The sequence below is a fragment of the Arabidopsis thaliana genome (assembly GCF_000001735.4).
Source record: "Arabidopsis thaliana chromosome 1 sequence".
NCBI lineage: Eukaryota > Viridiplantae > Streptophyta > Magnoliopsida > Brassicales > Brassicaceae > Arabidopsis > Arabidopsis thaliana.
Window position 1 is genome coordinate 21,041,464 of NC_003070.9, and position 18,349 is coordinate 21,059,812.

General features: G+C 32.5%; 5 protein-coding genes, 4 long non-coding RNA genes and 4 other non-coding genes across 20 annotated transcripts; 3 read left to right on the forward strand and 10 right to left on the reverse strand.

The window, feature by feature from the left end:
* The first annotated feature begins 1,487 nt into the window (after positions 1 to 1,487).
* Positions 1,488 to 3,535, forward strand: AT1G56220 (Dormancy/auxin associated family protein). 5 transcript variants are annotated; one of them, NM_001333770.1, is made up of 3 exons: positions 1,488 to 2,065; positions 2,241 to 2,426; positions 2,894 to 3,535. In NM_001333770.1, the coding sequence occupies exons 1-3, from the start codon at positions 1,876 to 1,878 to the stop codon at positions 3,004 to 3,006; spliced, it is 489 nt and encodes a 162-aa protein (NP_001322032.1). In that variant the 5' UTR covers positions 1,488 to 1,875; the 3' UTR covers positions 3,007 to 3,535. The 5 variants fall into 5 exon arrangements, with proteins under 5 accessions (NP_001322032.1, NP_001319252.1, NP_849820.2 ...); NM_179489.2 differs by having other exon boundaries at positions 1,514 to 2,065; positions 2,885 to 3,319; NM_104501.4 differs by having other exon boundaries at positions 1,885 to 2,065; positions 2,894 to 3,295.
* Positions 3,293 to 4,245, reverse strand: AT1G56225 (uncharacterized protein; the record flags this gene model as incomplete). The annotated part of the gene is made up of 3 exons (NM_001333771.1): positions 3,293 to 3,412; positions 3,579 to 3,605; positions 4,168 to 4,245. 3 exons carry the CDS (start codon positions 4,243 to 4,245, stop codon positions 3,293 to 3,295), a joined length of 225 nt encoding a protein of 74 aa, NP_001322033.1.
* Positions 4,246 to 4,529: 284 nt separating this feature from the next.
* Positions 4,530 to 7,778, reverse strand: AT1G56230 (enolase (DUF1399)). 4 transcript variants are annotated; one of them, NM_104502.5, is made up of 7 exons: positions 7,306 to 7,778; positions 6,997 to 7,111; positions 6,257 to 6,919; positions 5,650 to 6,176; positions 5,441 to 5,565; positions 5,205 to 5,356; positions 4,530 to 5,133 (listed from the first exon to the last, which is right to left on the reverse strand). In NM_104502.5, exons 1-7 carry the CDS (start codon positions 7,494 to 7,496, stop codon positions 4,648 to 4,650), a joined length of 2,259 nt encoding a protein of 752 aa, NP_176019.1. In that variant the 5' UTR covers positions 7,497 to 7,778; the 3' UTR covers positions 4,530 to 4,647. The 4 variants fall into 4 exon arrangements, with proteins under 4 accessions (NP_176019.1, NP_001320445.1, NP_001320446.1 ...); NM_001198319.1 differs by having other exon boundaries at positions 4,547 to 5,133; positions 5,650 to 6,146; positions 7,306 to 7,731; NM_001333772.1 differs by having other exon boundaries at positions 5,205 to 5,565.
* A 1,298-nt stretch (positions 7,779 to 9,076) lies between these two features.
* AT1G56233 (Protein of unknown function (PD694200)) lies at positions 9,077 to 9,554 on the reverse strand (the record flags this gene model as incomplete). The annotated part of the gene is made up of 2 exons (NM_001036121.2): positions 9,077 to 9,332; positions 9,476 to 9,554. 2 exons carry the CDS (start codon positions 9,552 to 9,554, stop codon positions 9,148 to 9,150), a joined length of 264 nt encoding a protein of 87 aa, NP_001031198.1. The 3' UTR covers positions 9,077 to 9,147.
* A 640-nt stretch (positions 9,555 to 10,194) lies between these two features.
* On the reverse strand, positions 10,195 to 10,430 carry AT1G08093. Its single transcript, NR_139369.1, has one exon. It is a non-coding gene; the product is annotated as an other RNA (long non-coding RNA).
* AT1G08097 lies at positions 10,195 to 10,497 on the forward strand. Its single transcript, NR_139370.1, has one exon. It is a non-coding gene; the product is annotated as an other RNA (long non-coding RNA).
* Positions 10,498 to 10,835: 338 nt separating this feature from the next.
* On the reverse strand, positions 10,836 to 11,715 carry AT1G08103. Its single transcript, NR_139371.1, has 2 exons — positions 11,436 to 11,715; positions 10,836 to 10,994 (listed from the first exon to the last, which is right to left on the reverse strand). It is a non-coding gene; the product is annotated as an other RNA (long non-coding RNA).
* On the reverse strand, positions 10,885 to 10,959 carry AT1G08107. The gene has a single exon (NR_139372.1). It is a non-coding gene; the product is annotated as an other RNA (small nucleolar RNA).
* AT1G08113 lies at positions 11,020 to 11,104 on the reverse strand. The gene has a single exon (NR_139373.1). It is a non-coding gene; the product is annotated as an other RNA (small nucleolar RNA).
* AT1G08117 lies at positions 11,164 to 11,252 on the reverse strand. The gene has a single exon (NR_139375.1). It is a non-coding gene; the product is annotated as an other RNA (small nucleolar RNA).
* On the reverse strand, positions 11,404 to 11,490 carry AT1G08123. Its single transcript, NR_139376.1, has one exon. It is a non-coding gene; the product is annotated as an other RNA (small nucleolar RNA).
* Positions 11,716 to 14,635: 2,920 nt separating the features above from the next.
* Positions 14,636 to 16,114, reverse strand: PP2-B13 (phloem protein 2-B13). The gene is made up of 3 exons (NM_104503.5): positions 15,695 to 16,114; positions 15,483 to 15,601; positions 14,636 to 15,371 (listed from the first exon to the last, which is right to left on the reverse strand). Exons 1-3 carry the CDS (start codon positions 15,944 to 15,946, stop codon positions 14,888 to 14,890), a joined length of 855 nt encoding a protein of 284 aa, NP_176020.1. The 5' UTR covers positions 15,947 to 16,114; the 3' UTR covers positions 14,636 to 14,887.
* On the forward strand, positions 14,938 to 16,352 carry AT1G56242. Its single transcript, NR_139871.1, has 2 exons — positions 14,938 to 15,933; positions 16,097 to 16,352. It is a non-coding gene; the product is annotated as an other RNA (long non-coding RNA).
* The last annotated feature ends 1,997 nt before the right edge of the window (positions 16,353 to 18,349 follow it).

The window sequence follows — 18,349 nt, forward strand, 5'->3', positions numbered from 1 at the left end:
CAATACTGCTTTTGTTTCATTTTAAGTGATATTTAAGGTTAATTTTGTACACAAATCAAGAAATCATATTTTCTTTTAATTTACATTTTACATTAAAACATTATTAACTGCAGATAATTCAATCAACAAGAAAACATAATGTAAAATATAATTATTAAAATATATTAAATATATTTAACTATCTATTTAAAATTAAAAACATCGATATTTTTTAACATATATAACTTTCTTTCATATGTAAGATTATTATCTTGTATAACAATTTATATATAAGTGGTGTGTCATAAATGCATGGAATATATATCATACAATCTTTAGACGATTTCAAGTACATTCTTAAAATAGGTTTGAAGAGATAACGAGAAATATTTGATAATACATTTCATTACCTAAATGATAATATATTTAACTGCATAAACTAATGCTTTTAAGCCAAGTGTAAGGTTGAAAATATTATATGTTGGTGTTATACTCCCAAAATAAATCCTCGCTCCATCATCGTGCTCGCATGTCTAACCAATATCAGAGCGAAAGTCTCCCAAGTTCCAATAGCCAAATGTTCAAATCAACTTTTCTAATGATTCAATTCTTTTTTTTTTTGAATACAATGATTCAATTCTTAAGATATGAATCATCCGCATTCCTAGGCGCATCCACCATCTTGTTTGGAGTTTTCTTAGACTTTTGTAAATCCGACCATTTTTAATATTTACTAAAGAATCAGCTCCTAAATTAAGCATTATTAGATTTGCAAAACAAGAGATTACCAAATGTAGTGTTTTATTTTGGTTATGTTTGTTTCATCATTTACATTTGCATTCAAAAGATCAATTTACATGATCCATTTAGATGATGCATTTGAATTTGAATGATGTTTGTTTGATTATTTGATATTTCATCTAAATAATGTATTTAAATATATTATTTTTTGTTTAATCATTTTGTAGTTTATCTACGTTCTCATATAGATAAAATGACTAAAATATTCATGTTTTCATTTTGATAAATGACAAATATTCAACATTATTACCAAATATCAATCCAAACATATCATTTTTTAATCTTTAATCTTAGCTACATTAATTTAATTATTGCTGTAAAATAGATTTGCAACTAAATAATTTATTATTTTAAAATATAAAATATAATTTACAGTTGGCGGAAAATATAATTTTGTAGTTTTGACGGGAAAATATGATTTTTGGTTTTTGCGGAAAAATGTAATTTTGCGATTTATGCGGGAAAAAAAAATTTCATGGTTTTGGCGAGAAAATATAATTTTGCAGTTTTGACAAAAAAAAACATAATTTGGTAGATTTGGCATAAAAACATGATTTTACAGTTTTTACGAAAAAATATGATATTACAGTTTTGGTGAAAAAAAATGATTTAGTATTTACGTAAAATTAAATTTACGGTTTTTTAATTTTTTTATTTTTCTGGCATGATATAAATTTTGCGATTTTTTGGATTTTTTTCAAATAAGAAGTGGTTAAAGAAAAGAAAAAAAGAGCTCCAATATTAACTGACAGAGAACTTGGTCATATACATACTTGCTGGCGGCTAAGATCATGAAGAGGTTAGGAACGTAAATAAACACAAATCGAGGGGCATTTTAAACTCAATCAAGATAAAGCTAAGGACACACTCGTAAATACAAAAAAGAAAGCGACAGATGCGATCACGTGAGATGCATTTATAACCCTCCGATGAAAATCCACGTGGCACTCCGATCTAAATATCTCGACCATATCGGGTCCCACACTTCCAATCCTCGACCTTATCCACCTTACGTAGACCTAATATCCAGTCGCCACGTCACACACAATCAACGTCTCAGATGTACCCGATCGCCTTTAAATCATCGCTTCCTTCATGAATCGAAGAACCTCTACAACAACAGATTTTAAAAAACCCCAAAAACTTTACATTCTTAACAATTTCAACCCTATGGGCTTACTTGATCATCTCTGGGATGATACTGTCGCTGGTCCACGGCCAGAGAACGGCCTTGGCAAGCTTCGTAAACACCATACCTTCAGTTTCCGACCTAGCTCCGGCAATGGTACGCCGTGTTTTGCTAAAAACTGAACCGATTAATCAAACTCTTTAAAACGAAACTTAAAATTAGTAAACATGCACTGAAGTATTTGAATCTGTTGATCGTTCTGATTCCTTAATTGATTAGATCGTTGATTTGATGTATTTTTCTTGATCTGGATTTTAATGGATGTGATTAGATCAATCGGAAGCTGGAAGTGCGAGATCGTACGGTGAGGATTCGCTACCGGAAGAAGCAGTGAAAGTTACACGTAGTATCATGATAATTAAACCACCGGGTTACCAAGGCAGTTCAGCTCCAGCTTCGCCTGCCGGTTCAACTCCGCCGCTATCACCTTTCTCTCCGCCGCTGTCTCCGTTCTCTGGTGAGTTTTTATTTTTCATTAGTTGGTGTAGGTGAAACAGTACACTCACTTAATTCGTTGAAGGATATTTTCGTCAATTCTTTAAAGGATTGTTTTTGACATTTCATGTTATACGTCAATTTGGTGTATAGTGGATTAGATTAGGTCTAGTAGTGTTTATGCACAGTGCACTTACATAGTTTTGTCGAGAAAATAAACTAAGTTTTGTCCCATAGTGTGACCATTATGATTTGATTATATGTGACATTATTGATTATATTGGTTGAATTAGGTCATTAGGTGTGTTGTCTAATCAAATGTTATACGTACCTAAGATCATGATAAGATTTGACTAGTATGTGGATGGTAACATTTCATTGAAGTCTTATAGATTTTAATTATATGGTTGAAGAGTCAAATTTATGCGAATGAATGATGCTTTACTAACGAAAAGGGATCATTTTGGGATGTGAACGGAGCAAACGCAGGGGGAAAGGAACCCTTTCGGTTTAGGAGACGGTCGACGTCGGATGCGTTCGAGAAGGCAGCAGGAGGATCAGAGACTGGACCAAGGAGCTCTCCTCCTACTTACGGCATGTGATCTCTAACACACAACACAAGTCTTGAAAAAGAGAAGAGAAGAAGAAAACAGAGTACCCACCCTTAAACGATGTCGTTTAGACTGCATGAAGTGGTGGTTTTTTTGCTTTTGTAGGCCAAAGAGGTGTTCAGTGTTCTCTTATGTATGCGTGTATGAGTTTGTTTGTGTGTTTGTTTTTTATATGTAATCTCGTTTTTTTCGGTAATGCTTTTATGCGTTTTGTAAATTTTTGCTGCAATGAAAATAAAAACTTGTAGATACTTAACTTCAGTTTTGTTTTCTTATGTCAATTTAGCTCATCATTCATATCCAAGTAGAGAAGCAGGGCACTCAAAACACTAAACTTTGCTTTTTGGCAATCAAAGTCTTTCAATAGGCCATGCGAAAACGACTCTTTGAACTTTTCCTACACTGAAAATTAAGGAAAGGGAAAAAGAAAGGAGATGGACAAATGGATAAGAGTTCAACTTGTAAGGCATATGGTGTTTAATTATGAAAATCTGTTAATAAAACATAGCCATCACTATTATTTTTCTCAAAAATAAGAGTTAAGTATATTTTGTCAAAAATACCACGAAACTAAAACTAAATCCTAAATCCTATAAAACCAAACCTAAGCTTTTAAAATTATAAACCCTTAAAAGTTGAAAGGAAAAAAAAAAACTAATAATGATACTTTTGGAAAAAAAAAAAATAGTTTAGTGTTATTATAGGGTATTTCTCTAAAACAAAAGCTTTTATATTTTCTGAATATTCATTTGTAAACTCTTTTCCGAGATATCAATTATGAATGATTTTTTAGTTAATGTGTGGTTCACCAAAAAATAAAAAACAAAACTTTCTTATTGAATATTTGAATGCTAAAGTCGGTTGTAAATTCTTAAAACCAAACAACTTTAATTATTGATATTTAAGACATAAAAGTAAAACCATATTTATATATTTCTAATAAGACTGTTTCACACATTATATTGTAAAGTCAAGTTTTCAAATATTATGTAAACATAAGTCTTATAGTTAAAGATAAAACTTCACAATGACACTTTTCATCTTATCCATAAGTAATTAGTTATCAATATCATGAAGCTTAAACACTAGGTAAATAATAAGTGAGTGAAATATATGTACTAATGTATTGCTTCACATTTGTTATTAAATTACCAGCAAGGTAGGAACACACCATGTGGACTCTTTCACTACTATATAAATGTGGACTCTTTCACAATTCTTATATGACATTAAATTTGTGCTTTTATTAAATTTTGTAAACTTTTAATACAATTTAAGTTTCTTATTAAAAAGAAAAGTTAATCCCTTATGAAGCCATATATTAAAAATAATGTGGTATTTCATTATCCATTAGAAAATGTGAGTGAAGAAGCCATTCAAATTGGTGTAACTACATTGATGTGGTGATTTATTGTTAACGGGTCTTTCAGGCGTTTTTATACGTTTGTTCCTTGACATGTCGTTACAATGACATTGAGCAAACCAGTTTCAGTTTAGTACCGTAAACTGATGTAGTTGATTTAACGTCAATATCCCAAGCATAAATTTATAGAGATTAAGACATCCCAAGCATCGTATTACTTTTGGTTACACCATCCATCTGACTAATAATTATGCAATCTTTTTGAAGTTTCACCCGAATATTACATGTTTGTACAAATTATCACCACCATCAACGTTAGAATAGCTCATAACAGGATATGGATATCGTGCAACTTGTGCTTTCTCCTCCATTGCCATAACCTTACCGGAGTTTCGATACCACGGTTCTACGTATGGACTGGAAGAAGAAGATACATTTGTTGACGAAGCATCGACAATAACCGATCCCCAATCCCGTTCACCGGTAGCTTCTGTTATCCTCTTCCGCACCAACAATTTACCAACATCTTCTCTTCTTTTATGTGTAACACTCCTTAGAATCGATACCGACAATAACAAGACGAAAACCGCGTCTTCCTCAGGAAGAAATTCCACGGCTTGATGCTTCCAGTCGATCAGAGCAGTTGCTTTTTCAGTTGGATCTTCTTCTGTTGATCTAACAACTGTTACAAAACCCTCGTCGTCTTCTTCATCTTCTCCTTTATATTGCATTCTCCGTCCAGTTAATAGCCGAACCTATTTCATCAAAGATGTCAAGTACCAGTTTGAAAAAACGCGAAAAGAACTTGAAATCTTGATAGTCGTACCAGCGAACCGGGGTTTCTTGAATATAAACGAAGTTCTGAGATAGTTCCTAATGAGTCCCAACGGATGCACAATTCATCACCAGTAGAAAATTCCCATGCTGCCTCCCAATCCTCCATTGGTTCCTTAGGCGTCACGGTTCCAACCACCTTCGCTGTACTAGACGAGAAAACACAATGATCGGTACACAAAACAGAACACAAAACAGAGTTTCTTCTTGTCGCCTAAGCTAACTTACCTGGAGCTTTACCGATTGAACCCTCGACATAAGACCAAGAACCTACTCGAACCTCTGTGATCCGCTCCTCTGATTTCACCGGGGATGGAACTTCACCTCCACGTTTAAACACTCCCTTCCCAACTCTAAACAGAATATAAAATCAGATATAAATTGTCCACAAAGAAAGCAGGTTTCATATAGAAGAAGAAAGATAGATAGCGGTTTACCGAATACGGATAACGAAGCATTCCCGTCCAGCGTGATCAAGCACGGTCCGAGTAAGCCATCTTCCTTCTTGAGGTCGGAAGTTGTTTGTTCTTTGAACTGAATCAGATATCATAGCACCTGAATCATCGGTAACTCGATCCGGTACAAATCTCAGCAAGTAGGGCGCTTGAACTGGAGGTGTAACTGAAGCAAACACACTCACTTGCTTACCAAGAAACCTACCAGACGCTAGAGAATGCGCTCTTAACAGATCATTCCACGGAAACTCTATCATCCCTTCTGGTTTTCCGCTTTTAAAACAAATTCCACGAGAACGGTCACAATGTGATTCCAAAATAAACCCTAGTGTTCCAAACTCACAGTAAAGATGCCACGCTTTTTGCCACGACGCTTCGCTAGACAAATCAGTCATTTTCTTATCCAGCTGCAGCTTCCTATGACATCTAGCAACTCTCAACCGTAGAAAACTCCGATCTATCGACTCATTCTGCTCTGCCTTTGGATTCAACCTTAAAAATATACATAACTACAAAAAAGGAGAATCATTTCAGATATGAAAATCACTTCCTTCAGAGCCAAGTCATTAACATCAAAGCACAAACTTACTTCCAAGACAAATCTAGGTCGAATGGACTTATACGCAGTGTTAACATCCATATCAGAGACAGGCCAATAAAACATTGTGTTGTTACTTAAACCAGACTCATTCGCTATTATCGACAACTCACCGCCTGCTTTCTCATATGGTTGATTGAAGTATCTATCCCACAGTTCTTTTGTTGTTTCCACTTCTGTTTTCTCTACCTTTTCTCCAACTTGTACCACCTTTCTCGTCATCTCCTCCAACATTTCATCAACATCATCTTTATATACTGTCGGGTAGCTCTGATGCGTAAGCCACATAAGAAGTATATCAGAAGCTGGAATAAGACTAGAAACCTCATCCTTAAACTTGTGTAGTATCAACAAAAACCCTTTGTAACGTAACCGAGCAGCGATCAAGTAAACGGTTTCAGACATGTAAGGAGCTGAAAACTTCTCCCAAAGAAACATCTGCTTCTTCACTAGACTTTTAATATCTTCATTAACTAAAGAAACAGTCTCAAGTGAATCAGGATCAGCTCTGTTCTCAAAACTCTCTAAAGGATATCGTAAACTCCAGATCTTTTCGCATTGTAAAACCGCGTAATCCTCGTTCTCTTCGTCGTAAATCGCAGGCTTCCCTATAAGTTTTGAGAATCTCCTTTCACAGTAATCACTATAACTCACCTAACAAAGATAAACCAAACTATTATACCAAATCAAAACAGAATCTTTGTAGTGAAAGAGAAGTAATCAGAGCTTACTGGATTCAAACAGTGACAAAACCAAACCCATTCAACATCAAGAGGAGGCAAAATCATCGGTGGCTTTAAACCAACCGTTAGATCAGAAATCAACGGCATCCATAGCTCATCATACCTTCACACAAACAACAACACTCACATTTAATTACATGATCATAAAAATCAAATCTTTCAGATACAAAACCAATAAAAATCCAAACTTTGGGGACCAGAAGATAACTAAAACAGTGAGAAAGAGACCAAATGAATCATAACCGTCCGATCAAAAACTCAGGAGAAAGAGTAAAGGTGAAGTTTTTTTTTTCTCACCTTCTAATAGCTTCAGCAATAACGGGTGGATGATGAAGCCATTGACAATCTCCTACGGACCTTAAAAGTGCGATGAGACGTCTCGCTGAAGATATAATATCACCTCCAATTCTCACGGCGTCAACTTCTGAGATCTCACTGAGACTCCGTGCCGCAACACCGTCGACGAACTCCGACCGTTCTAAAGACATAAGTTCTCGAAGAGAGAGTAAGATAGTATCTAAAGACAAGACATAGACATGAGATTAGAGGTTTTTTTGTCGAATGAGAAACAGAGATTTGGCGTATGGAGACCGTGAAGGAATAAAGTGAACAAACAGTTTTGTTTTGTTTTTTTTTACTTTTTTAGTTTTGTATTTAATTGTTGTCAATTATTTCATATTTTTGTGAAATAATAAAAGGGTAGACAATAATTTTTATGAGAAAGCAGCGAATCATGTCGAGGCACAAGCCACCAAATGGTGATGACAAACCAAACCTGAAATATTTTAGTTGGATGGATATAAAGTAGTTGGTAAGTTATCATTTCTAGGTTACACCACTAGCTATACTTGTGTTTTATATGATTGGATATTTTTATCCTTTTTTGACTAAAGCTATTGAATTACTTTTGCAGTCCTAGCATTATCTTTTTTGAGTAATGTTTTTAGTGCATGATTCTTAATCATTAATTTTTTTTTGCAAGATTATACTAATTATCTTGTGGTTATTTTCTAAGATTGTTGGAAATTGCAAGCTCAAAAAATGGAGATTGTTGATATATGATCGAGGTTATTTGAGATGTTAAACCTCCAGTTAGACAAAAGACGGATGCTAACTATTTCCGTATATGTTGTTGAGCTTTAGTAGACCTTCCGAGTAATATTGGCGTGGGAGGTCAGTCAGTCACCGAAAGGTCTCCTCGATATAATATCTCTTTCAGCGGCCAATTATGTTGAAAAGCTTGAGTAACCTAGTTTGCTTGGTGTGGATGCGTGAGGCTTCTTTTTTTTGGCTTAATCCATTATTACTCAGGGCCGACTTTGATGATAACCATGTATCACAATCTAAGTCGTTAGTATAAAATTTCCTACATATAATTTAATTTCTTGCCATTAATGGTAATTGTTAATTATTCAAAGCTTGTAGAACGTAATTTGGTGTGTTTGGTTAGTTAAAATTCATGAAATCGAATAGTGTGATTTGAGGAAGAATATGAATACTGACAAAAATTCAGTTTTGAAATTATGAGTGAATTTTCATTGGTTATTTTTAACTTTTATTGATTCGAAATGTTTTTAGAGCATGTTAATCAATAGTTGGTGTTTAAATTTATAATATCGATGTGTTCATATTTAGTTGGTTTTTATTCTTTTGTCTTTACTTATTTTTGTGCACTTTTTTGTTGTTTTCATTTCATATTACGTCTTCTTAGCAAGGTTTTTGAGCCTCCAAGTCGAAAAATTGACTCGGGGAGCCAAATTTACAAAACATGATGTGTGACCTAGAATTCACCAGACACAACACGCTAATCGACTTCTATTACAAGAATTTGAGAACTAACTATATATATGACTCAAAGTTATAGTGTTGGGGAATGGCAAATGATTTAAGGTTGAGGTCTTCGATTCTCAGTCTCAGATGGTCTTTACAAATTTGGCGAAGCAGCAACATATGTAAAGTAAATGAGGGTCCCTTTACAAATTCGTTTTTTGTAACCCTGAAATTTGCATATTTAATTGCATTCGTTTTTTGTAACCCTTAAACAATGCGATCAACATAAATTTTTGATGACATAATGTAAATATCTCATATTTGTGTTTTATTCATATAAAGGAGAGTACATATAGATTTAGGAGTTAATTAGTAATTAGGGGGACTAGAAATGGAAGGATCATATTGAGATTCAAATTTGGCGTAGCAACAACATATGTAAAATAAATGAGCGCTCCCGTGACAAATTCCTTTTTTGTAACCCTTTGATGTGCATATTTTATTGCATTGTGGTGTGCTAGTGCATGCGCCATCACAGCTGACTGGGCTTTTTCCTATTTGATTCATATGTAAAGAAAATAGAAATATTGTAACGAAATTGATGGTCAATAATATATAATTTATCATGGAAATTGCACATACGAAATCTCAAATTTCTTAAGAGGATTTCAAATCCAAAAAAAAAAAAACATGTTACCTGAAATTATGGGCAGGAGGATGAGACTGTACACCATCAACGAAGATAGCAGAAGAGGTAAAAATTTCTTAATTGTCATTAGTTATGGTTTTAGAAGATCTCACAACCACTTTTTGAGAATATATTTTAACCTACAGGGAAAACAAAACCAATAAAAGTATTAGGTACAAAATCAACATTGAGTTTAAGTAAGTATAAGAGATATGATGTTTTCTTTAATAAATGTTATTCTTACATTTCCTACAAAATCATACATATTTATACATTGATTTACCTTTCGTCTTTGTGATATTATACTAGTTACAAAGAATTGATTGTGATTGTCTTGTGAATGCATATATATACATGTTTACATACATTTGTATATATAGATTCCAATTATTAATATATCTACCATGTTTTTATTTTTGGTCAACAACCTCTACAATATAGTAAAGTATTAACTATTACATAATAAACTTTCCATGACAAATATATAAATTTTAAAGTTTTAAAGGGATTCATAATTTTATAATCTTTCTATTTTATATGGTCAATATTTCTTAGATTATTATGTTAATATTTTTAAAAAATATTATTTCATTTCCTTTACAAATATTCTGTATATTGTAGACTAGTACACAAAAAATAATATTGCATGTAATGCTATGTACAATAAATTCAGATGAAAAAGTTAGGAATATAAAAGCACGTGCTTGAAACCACATAAGCAGGAGATTACGGAGACGGGGTCCATTATATGGTTTCCGTGCGATCTCTGATAGTTTCAATTAGATGAACTATAAGTGCTGGCTGGCGTTCTATGTTGCCAAGACGTCTATCATTCCTTTCTTTCCATACATGATCTATGGTTGTTTGGAAGGTTACCCAAACATGTATATAGGTTCACTGACCAAAGCGCTGGGCTGAGACCAGTGCCGGCTTTGGACATGTGCAGAAGGTGCTGTAGCAATACAATAGAACTCGATTATGAAATTTGCGGGGATTTTCTCTTTAATATCTAGTGGTCTTGGCCCAAGCCCATTAGGCTCATAGATACTAAACAATATTGAGTTTTCACTTTATTGGGCTCCATAACAATTAGGCAAGGTTTGGGGGTGAGAAAACAAATTAGTTCACAAAGAACTTTGGAATTTGTAGTTTTCGAGTTGATGGATCTATATTATAAAGAGGCCTTTCCGGGATCAATCTCAGAGATCAAGATGATTTTTGTCTCTATAGAGTTTAGTTATAATGTAAATAATTCAGCCATGGCGATATTGGCTCACTTGTTAACCATTGTTTATAGTCGATAAAATGGAAATAATTGGTTCCGAAATTTTAAAGATTAGCCTAGAATAGTTTTATAGGTTTTATTAATCTCCTCGACAATCACATGTAGTTCACGAAACAAAAAAATGCAAACAAAAAATTCCCTCAGACACATAACTTTGATTCAGTCACAAGACATCAGTATTAGCATGGTTATTACCATCATAGGGAATCCTTACATTCAAAGAGATCATATGGCAAAACAAAAACCTAAACTCCTAAAAAATACAAGAGTTCCCTCAGCAAATCACTTATAAATCAAATAAAAATTATCAATATACATTAGCATGGTATTGATTTTAAATCATCACAGGGAACAAAATATAAAATCTTCCTACTAATAAAATCAAAATAAGAATGTGAATTTAGGGTTTTTATGGCTCAGATACGTTATAGAAAACAGTTATTTTCCTTGACCACAAAAGGTCTCATAATGAGCTGGGATAATATGTTATCATCATCGCCACATCAAAACCCTAAATAAAAATCATGAATACGCAAATGAATAGACCAAATTAAACAGAGCACACATTAACAAATTTGATTTTAAAACGCTATTTTACAAAAACCAAACCAATCTAACAAAGATTTTATCAATCAAGAAGCTAGAAATTCTAAGGCTCAGATAAATGTATGAACATAGTTATACTCCTTGACCACAAAAGGTCTCATAGAGCTGGGATTATATGTTATCATCATCACCTCGAGAACTCTAATTCTACAATAGTATAATTCGCAAACCCAAAAACTAGAAGACAACTAGAAACAGAGAATCCCAGATTCCAAATCGATAAAAACATTGAATCCTATTGATACGACTTAAAGAATCTTGAAACTACGATTTTCATGGAGCAAAGTAATCAAAACCCGATGGAGACTATGATGAAGGAATTTGCTGATAATCGAAAAGAGATTTTATAGAGACGGCAAGAGAGAAACTAGGGTTTTATATAACGAGCACTAATTAACCTAGACCATTTTGTATGGGCTTTAAATAGTTGGACCTATTTTGGGTATATCTGGCCCATAAAGCTTAGCAGCTTCTTGTACCCTTGATTTTTACCTCCACAGCAATTAAAATTGTCTTTGTAAGGTCATGTTTAATAAACTAAAGGGATAAATCATATCTTTTTATTTAACAACAACAACAACTAATCATACAAAATGTGGTTTCACAGGAAATCAAAATGGAGTACGTGGTGTTTTATACGCGGTTAGATTAACGGGATTGGAATAAAGAAAATTGGAGTACAAGGTATATAAATTTTGGTAGTCCTGAGCGTTCGGTTATCCATACAGTTTTGGTACGTATCTATTTGGTTATCGATTTTTTTTGGTTCTAAAGTTTAGTATTATTCGCTTATGTTATCATCATCACCTCGAAAACCCTAATTCTACAATAGTAAAAATGATCGAAAAAGATAACGACTAAAATGATCAGCCAGAGGAATTAAATTGATATCTAAACGAATCTCTTAAACCTACAATTTTTATGAAGTAAAGAGATCGAAACCTGTCTGATGGAGGATTTGGGAGAGTCGAAAAGAAAAGTGATTTATAGAGACGGCAAGAGAAACGAGAGAAACACTAGGGTTTCATAAAAGACGCCGTAACTAACCTAAATCTTTTTTATTTTATTTTAGAAGAGTTGGACCTCTTTTAGGATATATTTGGCCTATACAGCTTACCTGCTTCTTTTAACCATTTAACCAAATATTTTTCGTGTTTATTTTGTGTACACTTAGATTTTTTCGTGGGAGTGTTTGGTGGTATCAAAAGGGATGAGAGAATATTGAAACTTTGTGGAGAAAAAAAAAGTATTGAAACTTTGAAAAGATTAACCCTGGTAAGAGTCTTTGGTATGGTTCACATTTAACAATTTTGAGTTTTTGACCATCCCAAATGATGAAAAAAGCAACCATATATCGATTCGAAAGTCCATACATACAAATTGATAACAAGATTTTGGCCTCCAAAAAGTTTTACCACAATGGAAGTTAAATTAGTAGCTAAGATAGGAGAAGAGGATGAAAGCAAATGAAAGAAAAAGTCTTAAGTCATTGGGACGAAGAGGCATTCTTTAAATTAGAATGGACTAAAAAGCTGGTTACGAAAACCGAAAGAGATTATGGACTAAAGGTTTGGAACTTTCGCGGTTAAAAAAAGAGGCTAAAGTTATGGGTGAGGAGAAAGTGGGAGAAATTATGTAAATCATTTTATATATAAAGTATGAAGGGGTGCTCATTCCATCTCTTCTGATCCAAGACAAAACATATTTGGGATGCATCATCACATATTATGAAATGACATCATCATTAAAGAAGATGTCATGTGTTTCACTTAGTGGGTTGTAACTGTAGAATTATTGTTGTAGAGATTTTGTTGTAGATGTGTTGGATGTATCTGTAACTTTTGTTGCTGTAGAATTATTGTTGTAAGTTTTTTGCTTTAAATATTTATAAAAAAAAATGGATTAGTAAATATAATAGTTGTAATAAAAGATTTGTGTATAGTAAATAAAAGACCTTGTATTACAAATTTAAATAAATATTTTATGATGTTATCAAAGTAATGAGTTTTGGAAGCTCAATGTATATTTTTAACGTATTGTTTTCTTTCTTTTTTTAGGCTTGATAATTACCAGTTTTTTTAGAATTTATATTTGTTTTTTTTGTTATATATTTATGTCGATAATTTCAATTTTTTGTATTTATCTAATGAATTAAAATTTCTATACCAAAAAGAATAAGATTTTGAGAATTTTTTTCTACTACAACCTTTAAAGAAAAAAAAGTTTTGGGCGGTAAGTTTAGAAAAAAAAACTACAACACAATTGGCATATATGCTGACGCTTTAAAAAAAATTAAAGCTGTAAAATTGACTTACAGCCCAACCAATCATGCATTTAAAAAAACACTATTTTTTTTTGCTCTTTGATTAGTTTCAAAATCTTTAACCTCCAGTATAATCGTTACGTCTCTAGACATCAAATCTTGTCTCGCATTCGATAAATAAACATAACAATAATTTATATCAAGAGTAATTCAAGTCAATAATTTATGTTGTGAACTAAGTCAAGTATAGTTCCTATCTTGTAGGGAGTGTGATCGATCTCACTACATTGCACTTATATTTCTCTCTCTATACATTCCTTATAGGTTTTCTTAGAAGCGTCAAAATTGAGATTCGTAGGCTTTTTTCATCCCCAAGTGCTCGTTGTACTCGGATGCATCTCCTATGCGTCGCCAAAATTGGACATTCGAGTGGCCTGATGTTAGCCATGTTAGCTAGTTTTGTCGTGTTCATCCTTGCTGGGGTTTTATCTTAACAAGGAATATGGTTGAGGTGAGATACCGGACTACAAAGAACCTTCTAAAAGCTATGGGAGTCAATGTCGTTCTCTTAGGTTTCGTTTTCTTATCAAACCATATTGAAAATATGAAGCTAATGTGTGGATACCTAGTTTTACAATTTTTAATGTGTTGTGTCATTAATTTACAAGCAAAAAATAAAGTAGTTAAAAAAAGTGAGTTACAAAAAATTGTGCTAAATGTGTGAACTGTTTATTGAAAATAATAGTTAATCCTATGCAAGAAATTTGGAATATGTAATATATAGGATGTATAAGAAAACTAGATTGACTGACTTTAAGTTTCAATATAGGTTTGTCACTTTGTGATTTGCATATTAATGCGAGACTATCCACGTCAAGAGGCTTTCCCAATATAATGACAACATCCGCTGACATTATGAACACATTTTTTCTCTACCGAACCTAATAATGGCAATTTGGCAATAGAGCATGTTATATAGTAGCGTTATAAACTACTACCAAATTCTCTGCCTAAATGTAACTCCAACTTGTACTTAAAACGCGAATTAAATGACAAGTTCAAGAGGTGTTTGTGTTGTGGCTACCACACAATAAGTGTACTTTACATAACCGATTGAAAAAGTAAAAAATATTTGAAAAAAATATTTAAAACATAGTTGATTATATATTATCATACACGTGACACAGACTAAATAATAGATCAAATAGGACCAAAAAAAAAGAAATAAAATAAAATCAATTTGTTAATACTATACTCATCTTGATCCCTATTTCAGAGGTATAGGCCTCACTTCAATACCATCAATCACAATTCCACCTTTCAGTTGATATCCTTTCACCTCCGTAAGACTCATATTGACTTCATCATCTTCTCCTTCTCGTGTCACAAACTCTCCTAACTCAATCTCCAACCACCCGTCGTCTCTAGCTTTCGGCTCCCTCCTTTTCCCGTCTCCGCCTACGGCCTCCACAGTCATCGCCATTCGCTCTTCTCGGTTCCCGTAAAATAGCCGCTTCATTTGCTGTTTCTTCTCATCCAAGCAACATAGATAAGTTGTGTTCTTATTATTTTGACCATTCTTAGATTTAACCGATGTCTCCGCCGGAACTAGGTCTAGTCCGTAAGCACCGTTAGTTACTTTCATGATGAGATATGCTCCATATTTTGTGTTTGGTGATAAAACTGTGGTTTGAATTTTACCCTTGATTTCTAATCGGTCTGTTGTTATAAGTTCAGCTGACTCTGAAAATCTGAAATTTAAGAAAAATATATATTTGTTAATAGAGATTAATTAACAATGTAACATTGTCAATATGTACACAAGCATAAATAGTTATTTTAAGAAAAAAAAAAAAACTGACCTAGAATCTGAGACATTGCTCCAAGAGCAGTACGATGCATGGTCACTATAAGTTATGGAAATATCTCTTGCTGATAAAATGTAGGAAATTTTCCCGGAAAATTTATTGATCTTGAACAGCTGAAATTGCATCATACACAAAAGATATTTTTAGTTCAAGTAAATTAAAACGATATCTATTTTTTATTCAAAGCTAACTCATAGAAATCTAACCTTTCGAGCATTATCGATGAGAAGAGAGTCACATAAACATCGATAAATCTCCTTTTTGGACGAAAAAATCCGATGGTGATCAGTAGATTGAGAGATGAGGCTTTTGTAATGGGACGGTAGAAACTTTTCCCATACAAAATCGGAGTCTCCCGCTAACCGGAACACCGAAGAGACTTCCGATGACGAAAATGCATCGGCTGGAGATGTGAAGGCAAGGATGTTGGCTACGCATGCTTCAGGTAACATCATCATCTTCTTCCTTTTGTTTGCCGATCGAGTAAAAAGTTAATAAATCTTAATGATTAATCTTATGAAATAGAAAGATATTGAGTTTTCAGAATTTGAAGAATTCCGTTTTGTGAGTGTATATAGTGAATTAGTGATGCTTTGATTTTTTTGTAGCGATGATAGATGAAGTATGCTTGGAGATAGAGATGGTGAGAATATATAGTGATCATTGGCATATTTCTGCTGACCATTTTAGACCAATGGTCAAATATTATGGATTTATATATTATTTGTTTGGTGGTTGACCAAAAATAAAAGATTGGCCTTCCAAAAGAGAAAGTTCACGCGTAAGAGAAAAGATTTGTCCTTCGCTTACTAGTATTTGTTAGTAAAACGTTTAGAGACTTAAACATGAGACGAACATATTTGTAAAAGTATAGTCATTAAAATAGCCCATAAATTTCACAAACTATTTTTTTTGTCAAAAATTTCATAAACTATTATACTTACCATTATGTTAATTCTAAATAATAAATTTTTTAGTTTCTCAATTTTTAAAAATTAAATATTCTGCATTTCTATTTAGTATATCTTACTAAATTAACTATAAGTTTAAATGAAATACTTTCTTGGAAAACAGTATTTTTAGTCTCGATTTGTTTTCAACTCAGGTCAAAGGCAAACAAGTTGTCCTAAATTAATGCTTAAGGACTATGTCTTGTTTTTTTTTTGGTGTGTAGAGGACTATATATGTCTTTGTTAGACATACGACTAAATTTTTTTAAAACTACCAGTTAATTTGAGTTTTGTTTTACGAAGTATATATATATCTAATACAGAATTGAAATGGTTTGTTAATTATTGTATATTTCGTGAAATACTTTTTAAGACTTGAATTAAATGTTATTGGTTTTAACATGCTATTCTTTTTGATATCCAAAATTTATATCTATAACGATAGTTATTCATTTCTCTAATTTGTTTTAGTGTTATGTATTTTATAGTTTTCAAATTTCGAAAATTTTGGAATTTATCTGACTATTATAGAAGGTGAGAAAAGAAAAACCAAGAAGATGCCTCGTGGGGTTGTTGTGTTTTGTTTTCTATTTTTATAATAATAAATTTGAACAAGAGAAAGTGTGATTAGTGAACTGTATTTTCCGTGAAATTTACAAGTTGGCACGAAGTTGACATGAAAAATAAACAAATCATTAGTGTCAAACAATTAATTTCACTTTTTTTTAATAAATATACCCTCATCTGTCTAGCTAGTTTATCTTTTCTCACATAGAAAAGTTTGACATCATTGACAGACACATATCCCCTTAGCTTACCAAATAACTTTTTTTCTTTCTTTCCATAAGTTAAATTACATAATATGAATAGGACTTATATTTATTGATTTTTTTTATTGCTATTTTTCTAATCCTTTCTTGACAATTTTGCTAATTACTCTTAATGTCTTAGTATCAACATTTATGAGAAATTCATTTCATGTTGAAAGAAACTGACATACATTGGTGATTGCCTTAAAGTTACAGAACAGTCAGTCATCTGCCCTATTTGACAAATTGTTTTGACTTTTCTTTGTTATTTCCGAAGGCAAACAAGGACGTTTAAACGCGTAGGTGTTTACATGTTATTTATTAGACCAAAAGATACCTCGTGTGTTTGTTGAGTTTTCGTTTTTACTTACAAAAAAGAGAAAGTGTGATCTATATAAAATGAAGAATATATCATATGTAGTCAACAAATCATGAATGCCAAACACTTAATTGATTTATTATATCCTCATCTACTGACCATAAGAATATATCATAGATTCATAGTTTGATACTATTTGAATAACGAACTTTTGCATCGTAAATGTTTCGAAAACTTGTTACCAACAATTTAACCAAAAACTTCGCACTACAAGAAAAAGAACACTTTCCGAAGTTAATATAATACAACACTTGCAAATATAATCGTATAACATGTAAACATATTAAAACTAGCTTTTCTGAGATTACTAACTTCAACATATTCATATGCATTATTTTCTGTCCTCAGTTAATATACATACAACATATTGGGTTCTCTCCATTGATGATTAAGCAAAATTTTCAAAAACATTATCAAAACTATCAAGTTTGTTTTTGGTCCATTGATTTCGTTGCTAGAAAACACGAACACTGACAAGGATATCTTTAGTTCAAGTCCATTTCGGAAGAGAGAATATAAGAGCTATATTCGAGCCCACAAAAATTAGGACCCTATTCCAAATTTAGCGATTATGACAAAAGAAAATTATTAGATATATGTTCCAGAGTTGGATACAAGAAATCTTTTTACTAAACTAAGAATAAGAGACTACAAGTTGTTGTTTTTTTTTTTTTTTGAATAGCTAACTAAATTACAAATTTTTGATATTTCTATATCATTAAT

What these genes read in the sequence shown, in the direction of transcription:
- AT1G56230 (NM_104502.5), bottom strand. Translation starts at nt 7,496, where the DNA reads ATGTCTTTAGAACGGTCGGAGTTCGTCGACGGTGTTGCGGCACGGAGT. An exon ending in TGCTTCGTTATCCGTATTCG is followed by an intron (nt 5,566 to 5,649) that starts GTAAACCGCTAT and finishes TATTCTGTTTAG; the next exon opens with AGTTGGGAAGGGAGTGTTTA. An exon ending in TTCAATCGGTAAAGCTCCAG is followed by an intron (nt 5,357 to 5,440) that starts GTAAGTTAGCTT and finishes CGTCTAGTACAG; the next exon opens with CGAAGGTGGTTGGAACCGTG.
- PP2-B13 (NM_104503.5), bottom strand. Translation starts at nt 15,946, where the DNA reads ATGATGATGTTACCTGAAGCATGCGTAGCCAACATCCTTGCCTTCACA. An exon ending in TCATCGATAATGCTCGAAAG is followed by an intron (nt 15,602 to 15,694) that starts GTTAGATTTCTA and finishes ATGCAATTTCAG; the next exon opens with CTGTTCAAGATCAATAAATT. An exon ending in AGCAATGTCTCAGATTCTAG is followed by an intron (nt 15,372 to 15,482) that starts GTCAGTTTTTTT and finishes CTTAAATTTCAG; the next exon opens with ATTTTCAGAGTCAGCTGAAC.
- AT1G56220 (NM_179489.2), top strand. Translation starts at nt 1,876, where the DNA reads ATGAATCGAAGAACCTCTACAACAACAGATTTTAAAAAACCCCAAAAA. An exon ending in CCGACCTAGCTCCGGCAATG is followed by an intron (nt 2,066 to 2,240) that starts GTACGCCGTGTT and finishes GGATGTGATTAG; the next exon opens with ATCAATCGGAAGCTGGAAGT. An exon ending in GCCGCTGTCTCCGTTCTCTG is followed by an intron (nt 2,427 to 2,884) that starts GTGAGTTTTTAT and finishes ATGTGAACGGAG; the next exon opens with CAAACGCAGGGGGAAAGGAA.